This window comes from Micropterus salmoides, unplaced genomic scaffold (assembly GCF_014851395.1).
Source record: "Micropterus salmoides isolate LMB-PRFRI ecotype aquatic unplaced genomic scaffold, ASM1485139v1 Ms_hic_scaffold_10, whole genome shotgun sequence".
Lineage (NCBI taxonomy): Eukaryota > Metazoa > Chordata > Actinopteri > Centrarchiformes > Centrarchidae > Micropterus > Micropterus salmoides.
In genome coordinates this window covers 28,376,727-28,394,229 of record NW_024040041.1, presented here as the reverse complement: position 1 = coordinate 28,394,229, position 17,503 = coordinate 28,376,727, and the positions used below count along the sequence as shown (strand labels likewise).

The 17,503-nt window shown below is 37.8% G+C and overlaps 2 protein-coding genes across 4 annotated transcripts; both read right to left on the bottom strand.

Moving 5' to 3' along the window:
- LOC119894280 (amine sulfotransferase-like) lies at window positions 1-12,204 on the bottom strand. 2 transcript variants are annotated; one of them, XM_038706953.1, is made up of 6 exons: window positions 11,954-12,204; window positions 11,631-11,836; window positions 6,956-7,082; window positions 686-780; window positions 373-544; window positions 1-294 (listed from the first exon to the last, which is right to left on the bottom strand). In XM_038706953.1, the coding sequence occupies exons 1-6, from the start codon at window positions 12,093-12,095 to the stop codon at window positions 185-187; spliced, it is 852 nt and encodes a 283-aa protein (XP_038562881.1). In that variant the 5' UTR covers window positions 12,096-12,204; the 3' UTR covers window positions 1-184. The 2 variants fall into 2 exon arrangements, with proteins under 2 accessions (XP_038562881.1, XP_038562888.1); XM_038706960.1 differs by having other exon boundaries at window positions 505-544.
- Window positions 12,205-12,865: 661 nt separating this feature from the next.
- On the bottom strand, window positions 12,866-17,017 carry LOC119894316 (amine sulfotransferase-like). Of its 2 annotated transcripts, none has more exons than XM_038707003.1 (6): window positions 16,778-17,017; window positions 14,823-15,028; window positions 14,306-14,432; window positions 13,558-13,652; window positions 13,249-13,420; window positions 12,866-13,170 (listed from the first exon to the last, which is right to left on the bottom strand). In XM_038707003.1, exons 1-6 carry the CDS (start codon window positions 16,917-16,919, stop codon window positions 13,061-13,063), a joined length of 852 nt encoding a protein of 283 aa, XP_038562931.1. In that variant the 5' UTR covers window positions 16,920-17,017; the 3' UTR covers window positions 12,866-13,060. The 2 variants fall into 2 exon arrangements, with proteins under 2 accessions (XP_038562931.1, XP_038562939.1); XM_038707011.1 differs by having other exon boundaries at window positions 13,029-13,170; window positions 16,699-16,808.
- Window positions 17,018-17,503: the final 486 nt, after the last annotated feature.

Here is a 17,503-nt window from a genome sequence, read left to right as displayed (position 1 = left end):
TTGGCAGCTGCATTTATTTTATTATTTATAGCTGCAGTTTTTCCAAGCAGAGAAGTCCAAACATGATTTAGAAAGAGTTTTGAGAGACATATCAACAGTTTACACATTAGCAGCTACTGTTTATGATGTACATCTAAGACACATACAGATACAGTGGCAGTGAATAGTTGTGCGGCTGCTCTGCTTATTCCCAGATGAACTTCAGAGACAGGTCACCAAGTCTCTCCTGAAGGAGTTGATCCACTCTTTCACTCTGAGCGGCAGTAAAGGTGTTCTTCCAGTCACCGATCTTACCTGTAATGACAAAACAAGAATAAGAGCTGATATCTGTTTACATGTTTCTGCACACGAGCTGCAGTTATGTTACATTACCTTTGCGCATGAAGTCTCCCTTCAGCTTCTCTTGTGGCAGAAACTCATAGTTTGCTTTTGAGTCTTTCTTCATGTTCATGAATGTAGATTTTTCTACAACTTGCTCAATGGCTGCTTCACTCAGTTTCTTACCTAAGAAAATGCAGATCTTAGTAACTGCCGCCTTCAGGTCCTGAAAGAGAAACAGAGGCCCAAAAGAAAAAAATTAATTCATGGTATGAGATTGATTTAAAAAGTGTCCCTTCCTCACACCATTTTACTGTCCAAGCTACATGAAAATGCTGAAGAACTGCAGGGAAAAAACACATCTTACCAAAACCATGTCCTCGTAGGTCAGAAAGAGGATGTTGTACTCGTCTCTCTTTGAATGCCACACCCTGATGTGGTCGAACCAGGATGATCCTCCAACTGTATAAAGGTACAAAGTATCCCCTAATTTAACATTTTCATTTGAAGTGAATATATGTATTCCAAAAGCATGTGGAGTGAACCAGCCAGTGTTGCTTTAATTATTTTATGCCAAAAGGAAGAATCCAGAATCTCTTTTCTTGTCTCTTCCTGAGAGAAAGGGATGGCTGCAACATAACCCCCCCAGACAGGCTGGCTCCAAGCCCTAAGTGAAAGGTTTGCTCCCCCCGAGTGCTGACGATATTAACCTTTTCCAGAGACTAACCTCATCCTGAACTAGGCTGTCAGGACCTTTTCGGACCGAGGTCAGGAAACTCTAAACTGACCCCCCCACACAGACACTCCCCTGGATGAGCAGGATAACTATGGTAACGGGGTTTCTCTTTTCAAATTACCTCAGACATCAAAGAACAATCTCACTATTCACACCCAGTTGTGAAACTGGTGAGGAAAGCCAGACACCGGAGAAAGAACAGACTCAAATTCCTTTGTGTGAACAAGAATGTTGTCTCCGTATAAACTTTCCTCATTACCCTGTTTAGCGAAATAATCTTTAACAGTTATTTAGTAGTTCTCTACTTAGTTTGAGTAGTTTATTACCATGTTGTTGTTAGTAACTATGTTGAAAAGAAGGAACCACAAAGAAAGTTAATTTAAAGTGCTTTTCATTCTCCTTAGGCTCATGTACATTCCTGGCTGTGTTCTTTGTTTAACTAATGCTTAGTTCCAAGTCCCTTTATATACTTTCTTAGAAATGATATGGTACATATCATGTGTTAAATAATCAATTTTCCCAGCTCCTGACGGATTGAGTTAACTATAAGTACATAGTCAGAGGATTCCCAGGTCCTCTCATGGAACCAGTGTCCCTCCAGCGGACAAAAGAAGTATTACATGTCATTGTTCTTTAATGCCTCCCCTTGCGTTTAATTTATATTACTCTGTGTTTTATTGTTTGTAATCAGATGCCATGTTCCTATAACTTTCTCTTATATTTTCCAAGTAAGAATGTTTAACAATCAGTATTCTCCTGGAAGTTAAGTTTAGTGAAGAGGCTCCTTCATCTGCTGTGATTACTATGAAATTTTTTAACTGGTACCTAATCTAAATGTTTAACGATTGACAGTAACTTCCTTTCCTTTTATCAAATGCTTAAAACTAAGAACTGTATAACGGTTTAGGACATTTAAAAGTTGATTGTGGAAAAGTATTTGATTAAAATTTGCAAATAATAATTATTAATATGCAATAATCTTCATGACAAAGCCTCTCTCGCAGGTCTTCAAAGAGTGGAGGCTACTCGCAATAACTGATACATTTAGCTTGAAGTTCAGTAATGTGACCGCCCACCACCGTTACTCAGACTGCCTGCATTTAGAGAGAGAGCACGAGAGAGAGAGCGGGAGCGCATTGCTCACAGCTTTAGGGCTTGTCTGCGACTTCTGAATTGCAAAATTGTAATCAGTAGGCCTATATTTAAATATAAATGTTGTCGGTCAGTGTCTAGTCAATGTATTAACACAAATGGTTAACAGTCCCCGCACAGTAGTGACAGAATATCATGACACCTGACGCTCTGTGTCCTGCTGTCTCTGGCCCCCTCGCTGTGAGTGACTACTGTTTTACTGTCTCCAGGATGCTTCATTCCCTCTAAAGCGGCTGTGAGCTGCACTTTATCAGAAGTGTTGAAGTGAACATTTGTGTGGAAATGTGGTGATATTGCTGTCTGATCACAAGTGTTTTCAGTTTCGGTTTTCTTCCTCTGATGAAGATCAGTGCGCTCGTCTCATCCAATAGGCTACAGTCCCAGACGGGCTCTGTGTCTGTGAGACGGTCTAAAGGGGGTAGCCTCAGGGGTGGACTGGTAATCTGGCATAGGCTACCGGCCGACGAACCTTTAGGGCTGTTTGGCACTGGAGCTGCAGTAGCTTCAACATAACCTGCATAGCCTTCCCTGCATAGAGCAGGCACTTGAAGGAGTAAAGGAGAGCCTGGACACTGGAAAATAGTTTGCACCAAGAAATGTTAATTAACAAATAAAATGCTATGAGAAAGGTTTATTTGCACAATAAGAAAACCTGCAATGCAATATAAATATATTGATTATAAATATATATATACATAAAAGTAACTTAAAGAAAATAATAAGCTACTGATTACTGCATTTCATTCTATTATATTTTTATATACTGAATTGTCACCTGCCACCTAACTTTTGTCCTTCACTTTATAAAAATAAAGACATTTCCACCATGGTGCAAAAGAATTCACCAGAATGCAGAAAATTAAATGCTTAAAGCCCATATTTTTCGGGGGGAGGACCACCAAACCCCCCCAGTTAATATTATCAGTGTTAATTATTATCAGAAAATGAGACAGATGTTAGAGTTACTGTGTGGAGGTCATTTACTGTTGCTTTACAGATGTACTTTGGGTTGGTGGCAACGGGGGTGGGGGATGAAAACAGAAGAAGATATACTTTATTAATCCCGCAAGGGGAAACTCTATGTTTTCACTCTGTTATTATTATGTTAATATTTACACACAGGTCTGAAAGACACACACATGCACAAACAGGACCCATAGCAACACACAGACAGATGTCAGAGTGAGGGGGCTTGCTCAAGGCCTTCTTCGGCAGTGCCCAGGAGGTGGACTGGTATCTTAGAGAGGTGCCAGTTCATGCCCCACAACTCTGGACCCCCCGGTTCCCAACCTAATCCTTGATACATTAATTTAGATCAAATTATGGCCGTTAAATGACATCTATAGATACAGACTTTTTATTATTCACGAAGGGCATTTATTTAAGTAGCTTGCACACACACAAATCTACCTTATGTAATGTATGTAATCAAGTGGTGGTGAGTTCCATTTATTGGTATATGGCATATTTTAATATATATATACTGTATATATCACATACATGCTACAGAGCCAGGGCCCTCTCAGGTAGAAGGAGGAAGTGTTGAAGCAAAGGAAGAAGGGAAAGAAAGTTACAGCGATGATGAGGATGAGAGATGCATGGTGGAAGAAGACAGAAGTCATAAAAAGGATGTTGACCCCGGTTTGTGGCCAGCAGATTTGACTGACAGGGAGTGTGGTGTATAACATATGTGCATTTGACGCATAACAGTTTAACATAGCACTGTAGCAGCTGGATAGAGGATTAGTGACCTTTTAAGGGGAGAGTAGAGGTCAGTGGTTATGTGGAGACTCAGACCCTTATATGGTGTCTAACAGATGTCTACACTTATCCTATAGGACTGTGCCCTTATATGGATTGGTGCCTTAGTTTGCAGACTCAGACCCTTATATGGTATCTAACAGATACCTAAACATGTCCTATATAAGCTGTGTTTGATGTACAGAGAGACAGAGTGGTCATCGGGCTGGGTCACTCTCCAAGCTGCTGCAGAGCTTGTAATTGATGCTGAACTCCTTGATGTAATAAACTTTCAGGAACAAGAACAGTGTCAAGCGGATTTCTTCTCAACTCATCATCGCAGCGTTATTGTTCGGACACCACAGGAGGCTTTTTAAAAATCTTTCATTAATGTTAAGATCATTTTATCCCTTAATTTTACAATAAAAATACATTGAGAATATAAAAGGATGTTTTTACAGTGCCTTTTCAACTTGCATTAGTGAACTGCATACAACAGGGCTCAAAGTTAAACTTTTTTGCAACTGGCCCACCGGGTCAGTGGGTTTGAAACTTACTGACCTAAAAACAGTTTTTACAGGCCCTCTGTCCAAAAGTTATTTATCAGTGTTACAACAAAACCAAAGACTTTTAAGTTATATTATACTGTTAACATGTTTAATCTGTTAATAAATACATCATGGATATAAAACAAATAAAACTAAAATGTAATCACAGTTAAAATTATAAAAAATAAAAAGGTAATAGTTAACAAAACAATTTACTTTTAAAACAAAGCATACTAACAGACTCAAACATGACGTGCTCTCTCTCCTGTTGACAGTCATCTAATTTTACACAGAGCAGCAGAAACTAGTTGGCTTCGATCCAGACTGACAGGCCGGAATGGTAGTGACCTTTCAATCACAAGGTAGCTCCGCCCAAAAGCAGACACTGCATTATTGTCTTTTTTCCGCTAAATGGGACACTAATTTACTAAATGAACATCATGCTGGCTTGAAGAAGAACTTGATTGAGATTAACATTGATTGATCATGAGAAATAACATTTGACAACCACTCGTCGTGTAACTACATATCTGGATTGGACATGAGCTGTTGATGATGATGATGTTGAGTTTCTAACTGTTTTTTTTTTGATACTAATGTTTTTGCTAGTTCAGCTGTCCCAATGTCACTTTTTACTGGCCCCGGGCGATCGGGCCACTGTTGTTGAACCCTGTACTGTATTCTGACTTGTACAAATCACCAGCAGTAAATATTGTGCTAGTACTAGTATTGAACTACAAGAAGCAAGACAGTTGCAAGCCTTTAATTAGAGTTATGTAAAGCTTTTGATGGGACAGTTAGGTCCTAGAGACTTGGTAACAACAGCTGCGCAGAGGGGGCTCAATTTGATTTTTTTGTCATGGGACCCAAAGAATTCCTGGCCTCCGAGAATCTTAAATTCTCATTGTCTTCCAGCAACGTACTTAGCCATGTTCATGCGAACCTTCATTGAATTTACTTTCTTTAAGTTACTTAAAATTATCAGACCGTTTAAGTCACGTAACTTTGAATTCAGGGACAACCAATTCTCTTTTAAGCTTTATTTCCGTCAAATTAACGTTCACTCCTGCCAGCGACAACGAGTTGGAGGCCAGCCACGTGGGTTAGTTACGCCAGCTGTAACACAGAGGACATCAAACAATGAATCGAGCCAGGGTTAACTGTCTATCACTGCAAGAGTTTCTTCATCACCAGTGAAGCGGGCGGACCCCTGGAATAATCCCTGGCAGAGCCGAGCCGTATGGGATACCAAGCCGCCGTGAACGCAACAACCAGCAGCCAACGTGGGGCCGTCTGAATACAGGGCGTCTGACAAACTCAACAAGAAGTACGACAAAACAAACCCTGCACTCTGTGATCAAGTGATGTCCTCTAGCTTTTAACCCTTTTGCTTTAGCTTAGCTCCTTTAGCCTAAACTCCTAGCCATATTTAACTTAGTTATGATCATAACTTGCGTCCATTCGTCTCCTATTCCCTTAGAATCTGATTTTTTCCCAGACCAACTAAATTCAAATTGAACTCCACTATTCTCATTGATTGCATCCTGGTTGTTTAATCATCATTGTTTTTATGTCTTTGATATATTTAACCTCCCTTTATATTCACTTTACTTAGTTAATAAATTTCACCTTAATCACAGGAACTGTGTGTGTGCAGACTACTGTTTAAATCCAGGTCACTGGACGGAGGATTCACAACTTTGATATGAGACTGACTGACTGATTAAACTGATTCAAAATGATTAGCAATTATTAACTAAGTGATCACTAGTGAACAATTGTGTAATTATTAAAACCATACCCAAGGCGTCCTGAGACCTCGGGCAGACAGAACTCAGGTGGTGTCCCAACGAGTGTTCACGACATAATATTTCCGAACATTAATAGTCATAATTTCATTAACAGTAAGTAGGTTCACTACACATGTAAATACAACTAGCATGGTACAAGAAACACTGATGTTTGAGTTCTGCTATTTTCACACCAGGAATGATTTGTCCATCACTTTGGTCCTGAATGAAAGATCTCAACATCTTGGACTGCCTTGAAATTTTGAAGAAACTTATTACACATATCTACTAGATTGATTGGCACAGAATTTGGTTCAGATATCCATGGTGCCCAGGTGATAAATCCTAAAGATTTTGGTGAATGTGGTGAACAATTCCCCTGTTAAACCTTAGCATGTTTGCATTAATATTGAGATAGCGTTAGCATTTAGCTCATATACGGTGGCCAAGACGTGTCGAGAGAATTTTAAATTATTGATGAAAATGTTCATAATAAAATGCCCTGTGTCTGTAGCTACTGTCAACACAAACACAATCCAAACTTTAAAATAACATATAAAAGGATTTCCAATCTTTCTGTAAATTCTTCAGTATCAGATGGTTATCATTTAAAATGTATCAACACTGCACTCTTATCTGGTCATCATCATCCAGACTCTGAGGTAACTCACCGTTGCCCATCAAATAGTCCTCAAAAAAGTGCTCGAAGTTCTTGGGAGTCTCCAGGTCACTGCACACACTACTGAAGTGGTAATAGGAGACAACATTGTCCTTTGGGTTTCGCATCACATAGATAATCTGACATAAAAACAAACAACAATCAGCCCAGAGATGAAACCAATACATACTATTCTTTCCGCCATGCCAAACTCCGTTCAAATAATTCACTATTTAATGACACTTTAATTCATAGGCACAAAGAAAAGATGGAAGGCCATTCCTCAGAGGAACAAAAGAAAGATTGCAAAATCAAAAATCTTTACTTTGTATCTCATAATTGCAGCTGAAACAATTAATAATTTTATTGAAAAGTTGTTTGACAGAAACAAATTAACTATTTTGAATATATACATACACACACACACACACACACATATATATATATATATATATATATATATATATATATATATATATATATATATACATATTATGGCATGCCGTTTAGGAAATAATATATATTTATGGTTTGTCTGTCTGAATATATGGAATGAAAGTCTGAATATATAGAATGGAAGTCTGAATATATGGAATGAACCTTGAATATATGGAATGAAAGTCTGAATATATGGAATGAACCTTGAATATATTGAATGGAAGTCTGAATATATTGAATGGAAGTCTGAATATATAGAATGGAAGTCTGAATATATTGAATGAAAGTCTGAATATATGGAATGAAATCATCATCTGACATCATTAAGGCACTGGCGCCATCTTGTGTTTTTGATGTGATTAATCCGTATGGATGTAATTGTGACACTATGAGCGAATAAGTAAGAAATCTAGTGTCAGCTATTTGGAGCACTGAAGAGATTACAAACACACTAGCAAATGCATGTACACGCCATAATACTGGGAACCATATCCAGTAGTTCTCCTGATGAAATAATTTATTCTCTTTAATCGTGGAAGACCGAATGCAGGAAACCTCCCAGGCCAGGCAGTTCCCGTTTATCAGGAAAACAAGCCTTCAACCTCACACGTGCCCCCACAACAGCTTAAGTTAGTTCGCATCCGAACTAATCTTTTAAACACCAAAGTCACAGAAAAAATAACCTGGCAGCGGTAACATTTTTTGTCAGTGGAGTTCGGTGGCTTTGAAGAGAGCAATATAACAGCTATTTCTGGTTAAACACAGGATCTTACTCTTTAAAAAGTTACTGCCTGAGCCCTTTTGGGTGGACATACGAAGATTGTATATAGGGGTTGTTGTGGGGGGCATCTGTGACGTTAAAGGCGTATTTCAGTTTGCCTGATAAACGGGAACTGCCTGAACTGGGAGGGTTCCTGCATTTGGTCTTCCACGATAATAGGGAATACATTTCTAGATCAGGAGAATGGTACTGGATGTGGTTTCCAATATTTTGGCTCATACATGCATTCGCCAGTGTTTTTATAATCTCTTCATTGCTCAAAATTGCGGACGTTGGACACTTTCTTGCTGATTCACTAACAGTGTCACACTTCATATCAATGACGTCAGATTTCATTCACTATATTCAGACTTTCATTCCATATATTCAGACTTTCATTCCATATATTCAGACTTTCATTAAATATATTCAGACTTTCATTCCATATATTCAGACTTTCATTCCATATATTCAGACTTTCATTCCACATATTCAGACTTTCATTAAATATATTCAGACTTTCATTCCATATATTCAGACTTTCATTCAATATATTCAGGCTTTCATTCAATATATTCAGACTTCCATTCCATATATTCAGACTTCCATTCCATATATTCAGACTTTCATTCCATATATTCAGACTTTCATTCAATATATTCAGGCTTTCATTCAATATATTCAGACTTCCATTCCATATATTCAGACTTCCATTCCATATATTCAGACTTCCATTCAATATATTCAGACTTCCATTCCATATATTCAGACTTCCATTCCATATATTCAGACTTTCATTCCATATATTCAGACTTTCATTCAATATATTCAGGCTTTCATTCAATATATTCAGACTTCCATTCCATATATTCAGACTTCCATTCCATATTTTCAGACTTTCATTCCATATATTCAGACTTTCATTCAATATATTCAGGCTTCCATTCCATATATTCAGACTTCCATTCCATATATTCAGACTTCCATTCCATATATTCAGACTTCCATTCTATATATTCAGACTTTCATTCCATATATTCAGACTTCCATTCAATATATTGAGACTTCATTCCATATATTGAGACTTCATTCCATATATTGAGACTTCATTCCATATATTGAGACTTCATTCCATATATTGAGACTTCATTCCATATATTCAGACTTCCATTCTATATATTCAGACTTCCATTCCATATATTCAGACTTCCATTCCATATATTCAGACTTCCATTCAATATATTGAGACTTCATTCCATATGTTCAGACTTTCATTCCATATATTCAGACTTTCATTCAATATATTCAGACTTCCATTCCATATATTCAGACTTCCATTCCATATATTCAGACTTCCATTCCATATATTCAGACTTCCATTCCATATATTCAGACTTCCATTCAATATATTGAGACTTCATTCCATATGTTCAGACTTTCATTCCATATATTCAGACTTCCATTCCATATATTCAGACTTTCATTCAATATATTGAGACTTCATTCCATATATTCAGACTTTCATTCCATATATTCAGACTTTCATTCAATATATTCAGGCTTTCATTCAATATATTCAGACTTCCATTCCATATATTCAGACTTCCATTCCATATTTTCAGACTTTCATTCCATATATTCAGACTTTCATTCAATATATTCAGACTTCCATTCCATATATTCAGACTTTCATTCAATATATTGAGACTTCATTCCATATGTTCAGACTTTCATTCCATATATTCAGACTTTCATTCAATATATTCAGACTTCCATTCCATATATTCAGACTTCCATTCCATATATTCAGACTTTCATTCAATATATTCAGACTTCCATTCCATATATTCAGACTTCCATTCCATATATTCAGACTTCCATTCAATATATTGAGACTTCATTCCATATGTTCAGACTTTCATTCCATATATTCAGACTTCCATTCCATATATTCAGACTTTCATTCAATATATTGAGACTTCATTCCATATATTCAGACTTTCATTCCATATATTCAGACTTTCATTCAATATATTCAGGCTTTCATTCAATATATTCAGACTTCCATTCCATATATTCAGACTTCCATTCCATATTTTCAGACTTTCATTCCATATATTCAGACTTTCATTCCATATATTCAGACTTCCATTCCATATATTCAGACTTTCATTCAATATATTGAGACTTCATTCCATATGTTCAGACTTTCATTCCATATATTCAGACTTTCATTCAATATATTCAGACTTCCATTCCATATATTCAGACTTCCATTCCATATATTCAGACTTCCATTCCATATATTCAGACTTCCATTCAATATATTGAGACTTCATTCCATATGTTCAGACTTTCATTCCATATATTCAGACTTCCATTCCATATATTCAGACTTTCATTCAATATATTGAGACTTCATTCCATATATTCAGACTTTCATTCCATATATTCAGACTTTCATTCCATATATTCAGACTTTCATTCAATATATTGAGACTTCATTCCATATATTCAGACTTTCATTCAATATATTGAGACTTCATTCCATATATTCAGACTTTCATTCCATATATTCAGACTTTCATTCCATATATTCAGACTTTCATTCAATATATTGAGACTTCATTCCATATATTCAGACTTTCATTAAATATATTCAGACTTTCATTCCATATATTCAGACTTCCATTCCATATATTCAGACTGACAAACTTCATATATATATATTATGTCCTAAACGGCATGCCATAATATGTATATATATATATATCCTGGACAGTGGTCCGAGGGTGAGGACAAGGAGGATGAAGAACCTTCATGGAGGGAGAAATAGAAGAAGTGGCTGATATCAAGAAATCCTACCAGTGGCTCGAAAAGGCTGCACTGAAGGACAGCACAGAAACACTAATCATGGCGGCACAAGAACAGGCACTCAGTAAAAGATCAATAGAGGTTGGGGTCTACCACACCAGGCCGGACCCCAGGTGCAGACTGGGCAAGGATGCCCCTGAGACAGTACAGCACATAACAGCAGGGTGTAAGATGCAGGCAGGAAGTGCATACGTGGAAAGCCATAACCAGTTAGCTGTAAAAATCTGCCATGAGTATGGGCTGGAAGTCCCAAGGTCAAAATGGAAGACACCTCCTAAGGTAGTTGAGAATGACCGAGCTAAGATCCTGTGGGACTTCAAGATCCAGACTGACAAACTGGTGATGGCTAACCAACCAGACATTGTGTTGATCGACAAACAGCAGAAGAAGGCTGCAGTGATAGATTTGGCAATCCCAAGCAAACATCAAGAAGATTGAACACGAGAAGCTTGAGAAATACCAAGGGCTGAAATAGAAGCTAGAAAAGATGTGGAGAGTAACAAGTGGTGCCAGTATATATATATTATATTTTTTTCCCCATCAGATTTATTATTTATAACTTTTTCAATGTAGTTTGTTAAACGTGGGCAGGATTGGCCTTCCATAAAACACTGACCTTAGCCTTCTTGTTCTTCAGTCCCGGAGGCAAGAGAACCGGGGTGAGGTGAGAGGCAAAGAGCCGTGGAGAGGGTCGTAGGGCGTAATCTTCTCGACCCTGCCTGTACTCCAGCCACGGCATCTGTTCCAAGTTGTTTGGATACTCAGTCAGACTCCCATCTAACTCACAGATGGAGATGATGATCTGTTGAGTCCATATAGTGCCTGTGGGAGGAAATATGTTAAATTATGAGACCTCATATCTGATTTTTAAATATGCTTCCAGCCAGGGCAAAACTGTAAAAGCAAATAATGTGATACGGAGGAGTTTGTCTCACTGACCTGACTTTGGATAAGTGACGAGGAATATGTCACTATCTCGAATTTCAAAGCTCTGGAGTGAATCAATGTACTCAGCAGTTGTGAGACCGATGCCGAAGTTGTAGTTTTTATACCTGCAGAGAAAGTTGCTGATCTGCTCCATGTTACTTCTGAATCACACACAAAAAATGTTTGCATAAAATAATAGAGAAGAGTGGAAAAGCCTCACAGCTCACAGGTCCAGTAGCTAGGGACTCTGGACCTTGTGCATGTTGTGCTGATTCATGTATAGACCTATGAAATACTGACAGCTGAGGAAACACTGCCTCCAACAGGAAGCTTGAAATATAGCAAAAATAAATTAACATGTACAATAACAATAAATTTTCATGTACAGACAAGCTGACGAAAACAATTGAAAGCGCTGATGTGGGGCCTTCACACACCATTTCATTTTTGTCTATATATAAATTATTTCTGAATATTTTTGATGTAATGATTTACAGGCAAACATAAACTTTCAAAAAAAAGTATTTAAAGTTGGGATGAAATCACTTGTAAGATGCCTTTGCCTTTTTTGGAGTACATAAATTATGGAAACTAGTTTTTACAACTCTGAACTTTGGCTTTATACTTTGTTAAAATGACATAATGATGAATCAGACAGGATACCATGCATATTGGGTAACAACAAGGTAAACAAAGGTGCTAAACAAAGACACATATTTATGAAAGTCTGCTGAAAGTAACCAAAGTGAACCTGGACTCAAATTTTGCCTCATTTTTGGCCACGCTAGCAGCAAAACATTTTGTACAGATATTTATGGTCCCCTGAGGATGAAGCTTATTGACTTTGGTGATCCTCTGATTGTTCCTGTCGCCCCAACAGTAGATCAAAGTTTTCACTATTCTTCACATTCAATAAAGACAACAGATTGGCAGCTGCATTTATTAGTATTTTCTGCTAATGGATGTTCAGTTTTTCCAAGCAGAGAAGTCCAAACATGATTTAGAAAGAGTTTTGAGAGACATATCAACAGTTTACAAATGAGCGGCTACTGTTTATGATATTACATCTAAGACACATACAGACACAGTGGCAGTGAATGGCTGGTGCGGCTGCTCTGCTTATTCCCAGATGAACTTCAGAGACAGGTCACCGAGTCTCTCCTGAAGGAGTTGATCCACTCTTTCACTCTGAGCGGCAGTAAAGGTGTTCTTCCAGTCACCGATCTTACCTGTAATGAAAAAACAAGAACTAGAGCTGATATCTGTTTACATGTTTCTGAACAGGAGCTGCAGTTATGTTACATTACCTTTGCGCATGAAGTCTCCCTTCAGCTTCTCTTGTGGCAGAAACTCGTAGTTTGCTTTTGAGTCTTTCTTCATGTTCATGAATGTAGATTTTTCTACAACTTGCTCAATGGCTGCTTCACTCAGGTTCTTCCCTAAGAAAATGCAGATCTTAGTTACTGCCGCCTTCAGGTCCTAAAAGAGAAGCAGAGGCCCAAAAGAGAGCAATTTTAAACTATTTTTTATGAGACTTGTGGCCCTTTTTAATTCATAGTATTAAATCCAAGCTACATGAACATGCTGAAGAACCGCAGGGAGAAAACACATCTTACCAAAACCATGTCCTCGTAGGTCAGAAAGAGGATGTTGTACTCGTCTCTCTTTGAATGCCACACCCTGATGTGGTCGAACCAGGATGATCCTAAAACTGTATAAAGGTATAATGTATCCCTTAATTTAACTGTATCATTTTCAATGAAGTGTCTGTTGAAAATATGTATCCAGATAGCATGCATGGATTGCCATGAAATTTATTACACATATCTACAAGATGGATTGACAGGATACAGGACCAGCATAGTGCAAGAAACATTGAAGTTTGAGTTCTGCAGTTTTCATACCAGGGATGGATCGGATGGACTGAAAGATCTCAACATCTTGGATTACCATGGAATTTTTAAGAAACTAATTACACATATCTACTAGATGGATTGACACAGATTTTAGTGCAGATGTCCATGGTGCCCAATGTATCCTAATGATTTTGGTGAACGTGGTGAACATTACACCTACTATGCCTCAGCAGTTTAGCACTGATATTGAGAGATAGTGTTGAGCAACTTGCATATCCAAAATGCTTTGCAATTCAAAAAACACAAGCACATTAAGATTTGACTTTTTCAACTTGTTCATGATCAAATTCTCTGTGTCTGTGGCTGCTATCAACACACACAATCCAGACTTTTTATAACATCACATTAAAATATGTTTCTAATCATTCTGCCAATTCTTCATGATCAGATAGTTATTTATAATGTATCAGCACTGGACTCTCATCTGATCATCGTCATCCAGACTCACCGTTGCCCGTCAAATAAGCTTCAAAAAAGTGATCAAAGCTCTTCGGAGTGTCCAATTCGCCGGAGATTTTACTGAAGTGGTAATAGGAGACGATGTTGTCCTTTGGGTTTCGCATCACATAGATAATCTGACGTAAAAAAAATACTACTAGACAAGAGACGAAACCAAAACATACTATTGACTTCTCCATGATAAACTCCATTCAAAAAATTGACAATTTAATGATACCTTAATTTGCACACACAAAATATGGAAGGCCATTCCTCCCAGTCAAAATAGATTGCTAAATCACAAATTTGGACTTTGTATCTCATAATTACATCTGTAATGATTAATATTTCATTTAATAGTTGATCGTCAGAAAACCTAACTATTTTGAGAATTAATTAATAGCATATATACATAAAAATACAGTCAGACTTATCACAATTTTTTCTTTCTTCAGAATTTTCATATATAACTTTCTCAATATAGTTTTTTAAACATGGGCAGGATTGGGCTTCCATGAAACACTGACCTTAGCCTTCTTGTCCTTCAGTCCTGGAGGCATGAACACCGGGGTGAGATGAGAGGCGAAGAGCCGTGGAGAGGGTCGTAGGGCGTAATCCTCTGGAACCATCTTGTACTCCAGCCACGGCATCTGCTCAAAGTTGTTTGGATATTCGTTCAGACCCCCGTCTAACTCACAGATGGAGATGATGATCTGCTGAGTCCATATAGTTCCTGTGGACAGGGTTTGGTGGATTACTTTAAAATTGTAATTGGGTACTTTTGGAGCTATTCTGTGTATTGGGATGGAGTGGCGCAGGTGTGGCGCACAGCGAGGGGCATGGTTTTTGACCGTGAGGCACGGCGTGTAATCATGGAGACTGACTTGAGCTGAGTTTATTATTTAAGAAATGTTTAATTTTTCGTTATGTTAATAAATGGACTGGAATATCCGACTTTAACTTCAGACTTTGAAAGTTTATTATTATTTTAAGCCACAAGGAAACAGCACGCGTGCAAAACAACTTAAATGTGCGCCAACAGGTACAATTACTAATGTTTAAAAATGTAATCAGCAATGTAATCCAAGTACCAGAAAATAAATGTAATGTAACCTGAATACTTTTAGTAACTTTTAGATTACTTCAATACCACATATGCAAATAAAGACAAGATCTTTTGTCTTCTCAGTGTATTTTTAGAGAAACATACAATTATAAAATGTCCCATTCTCATGAAATCAAAATTGATATTTAGGCCTAAATGTTTTTATTTGATGCCTTGCACTAGGCCTCTACATCATATGGTAGGATTGGGCTGCGCTGCTCTTCCTCAACTCTGACATTCGTGAGTTCACTGATGGACACAAAGTTTTACTTCTTGCTGTAGCAAGTCAGCTTACTGCTATTAGCTTAGCTCAGTGAGCCTACAACTACTGGTCAAATTATCTTGTCTCTGAGAAATCGGAACACCGGAGTGCATGTTTAGGTTTACACCTTTACTCAAGCACTGGAGGTTTTCAGGCCAGTGGCGGGGGGAACCCGGCGGGGAATGATTGCTGGGAGCCGCGCCGGGCGAGCAGGCAACAAAACTTCGCTCGGTCCCAGTGACCACGACATGAACAGGACCGAACACAGCCTCAATAGCTGACTCGGCCACGGTGTGACACGAGCCAAACAGGTGTGGTGCCGAATTCTGCCTGCCTGCCGAGAATTGCATGCACCTCACGAGTGATAACGGTAATTTATGCTGAGGATGCAAATCTCGGCAAGGAGCCTACAACATTTGTTCTGCCGAATTATGCATCCACCTCTTTAGGTCCTTTTCAGACACGTTGCTATGCTCATTGATCAAACACGGTTATCGCCACATGAATGTCAAGGAATGGTACTTCTACTAAGTGTATTAAAATATTAAACACTCTACAAACGTTCATAAAATATACACTTCGAATCATTTATCACCATTGATGAACCCCACAAACAATATTATAGTGTTTAAAAGGCAGTAGCCTATTTCGAGGTGCATGCAATACTCGGCAGGCAAAACTTGGCATAACACCGGCATGAATGGGAGGGGGCGTAACCACTTTCAACTAATATCTGCGACAAATCCCTCACTGGTTGTGTGTTTTTACCTTACAGTTAACACGTATCTTAAATAGCAAATCCGCGTTCCGTTTAATGGAAAGTTTGTGCTTAAAGTAGCCTAATCCCTATATGTAATTCCCATTTTTACGAAATTTACCTGTAATCCGATTACGTCTTTATTTTCTGTACTGTAACGGAATACAGTTACAAAAGCCTACTTTGTTTTTGTATCCTGATTACATAACACCGTTACATGTAATCCCTTACTCCCCAGCCCTGCCTGTGGAGGGACATATGTTAAATTATGAGACTTACCTGATTAGAAAATATGTTGCCAGTCAGGACAAAACTGTGAAGGCAAATAATGTGATAGGGAAGAGTTTGTCTCACTGACCTGACTTCGGATAAGTGATGAGGAATATGTCACTGTCTCGAGTTTCGAAGCTCTGGAGTGCATCAATGTACTCTGCAGTTGTGAGACCGATGGCAAAGTTGTAGTTTTTATATCTGCCGATAAACTCAGTGATTTGCTCCATGTTACTTCAGAATCACAAATAAAATTGAAAAATGTATGCAGAAACGACCTGCCAAGAGCAGAAAATCCTCATAGGTACAGTAGCTGGACTCTGGACTTTGATTTATGGATGTTATTGGCTTGGTCAGGCCTATGAAATACTGACAGCTGAGCACACAAGGCCATCAACAGGAAGCTTTAAATATAGCTTCTCTGTTAATAATATATAATTTTTGTTTGTTTTTATTCTAAAAACCCTCTGTTTATTCAGACAGAGCATGTTTTGCTTAAAGTAACATAACTTTAAAATCATGTACAGACAAGCTGAGTTGAAAGTGCTGATGTGGGGCCTTTACACACTGTTTAATTTATGTTTATAGATCATAAATGATTTCTGAATATTTACAGGTATACATAGACTTTCAATGAAAAAAAGCAGTTTGAGTTATTAAAAGGAATAAACCACTTTCCATGTCAGTAGACTATTATAATTGTCTTACTTTTTTCAACCATTTGAGTATATAAATATGGAAAGTTTTTTTTCACCAACTTTATAGTTGATTTTCATAATTGACATAATTGTGACCCAGTGCTACTCAATAAACA

Coding starts and splice junctions, on each gene's coding strand:
- LOC119894316 (XM_038707003.1), bottom strand. CDS start 16,919: ATGGAGCAAATCACTGAGTTTATCGGCAGATATAAAAACTACAACTTT. Junction 15,029..16,777: donor CATCACTTATCCGAAGTCAG/GTCAGTGAGACA, acceptor CCCTGTCCACAG/GAACTATATGGACTCAGCAG. Junction 13,421..13,557: donor CCTACGAGGACATGGTTTTG/GTAAGATGTGTT, acceptor CTTCTCTTTTAG/GACCTGAAGGCGGCAGTAAC.
- LOC119894280 (XM_038706953.1), bottom strand. CDS start 12,095: ATGGAGCAGATCAGCAACTTTCTCTGCAGGTATAAAAACTACAACTTC. Junction 7,083..11,630: donor TGAAGAACAAGAAGGCTAAG/GTCAGTGTTTTA, acceptor TTTTTATGTCAG/ATTATCTATGTGATGCGAAA. Junction 545..685: donor CCTACGAGGACATGGTTTTG/GTAAGATGTGTT, acceptor TTTCTCTTTCAG/GACCTGAAGGCGGCAGTTAC.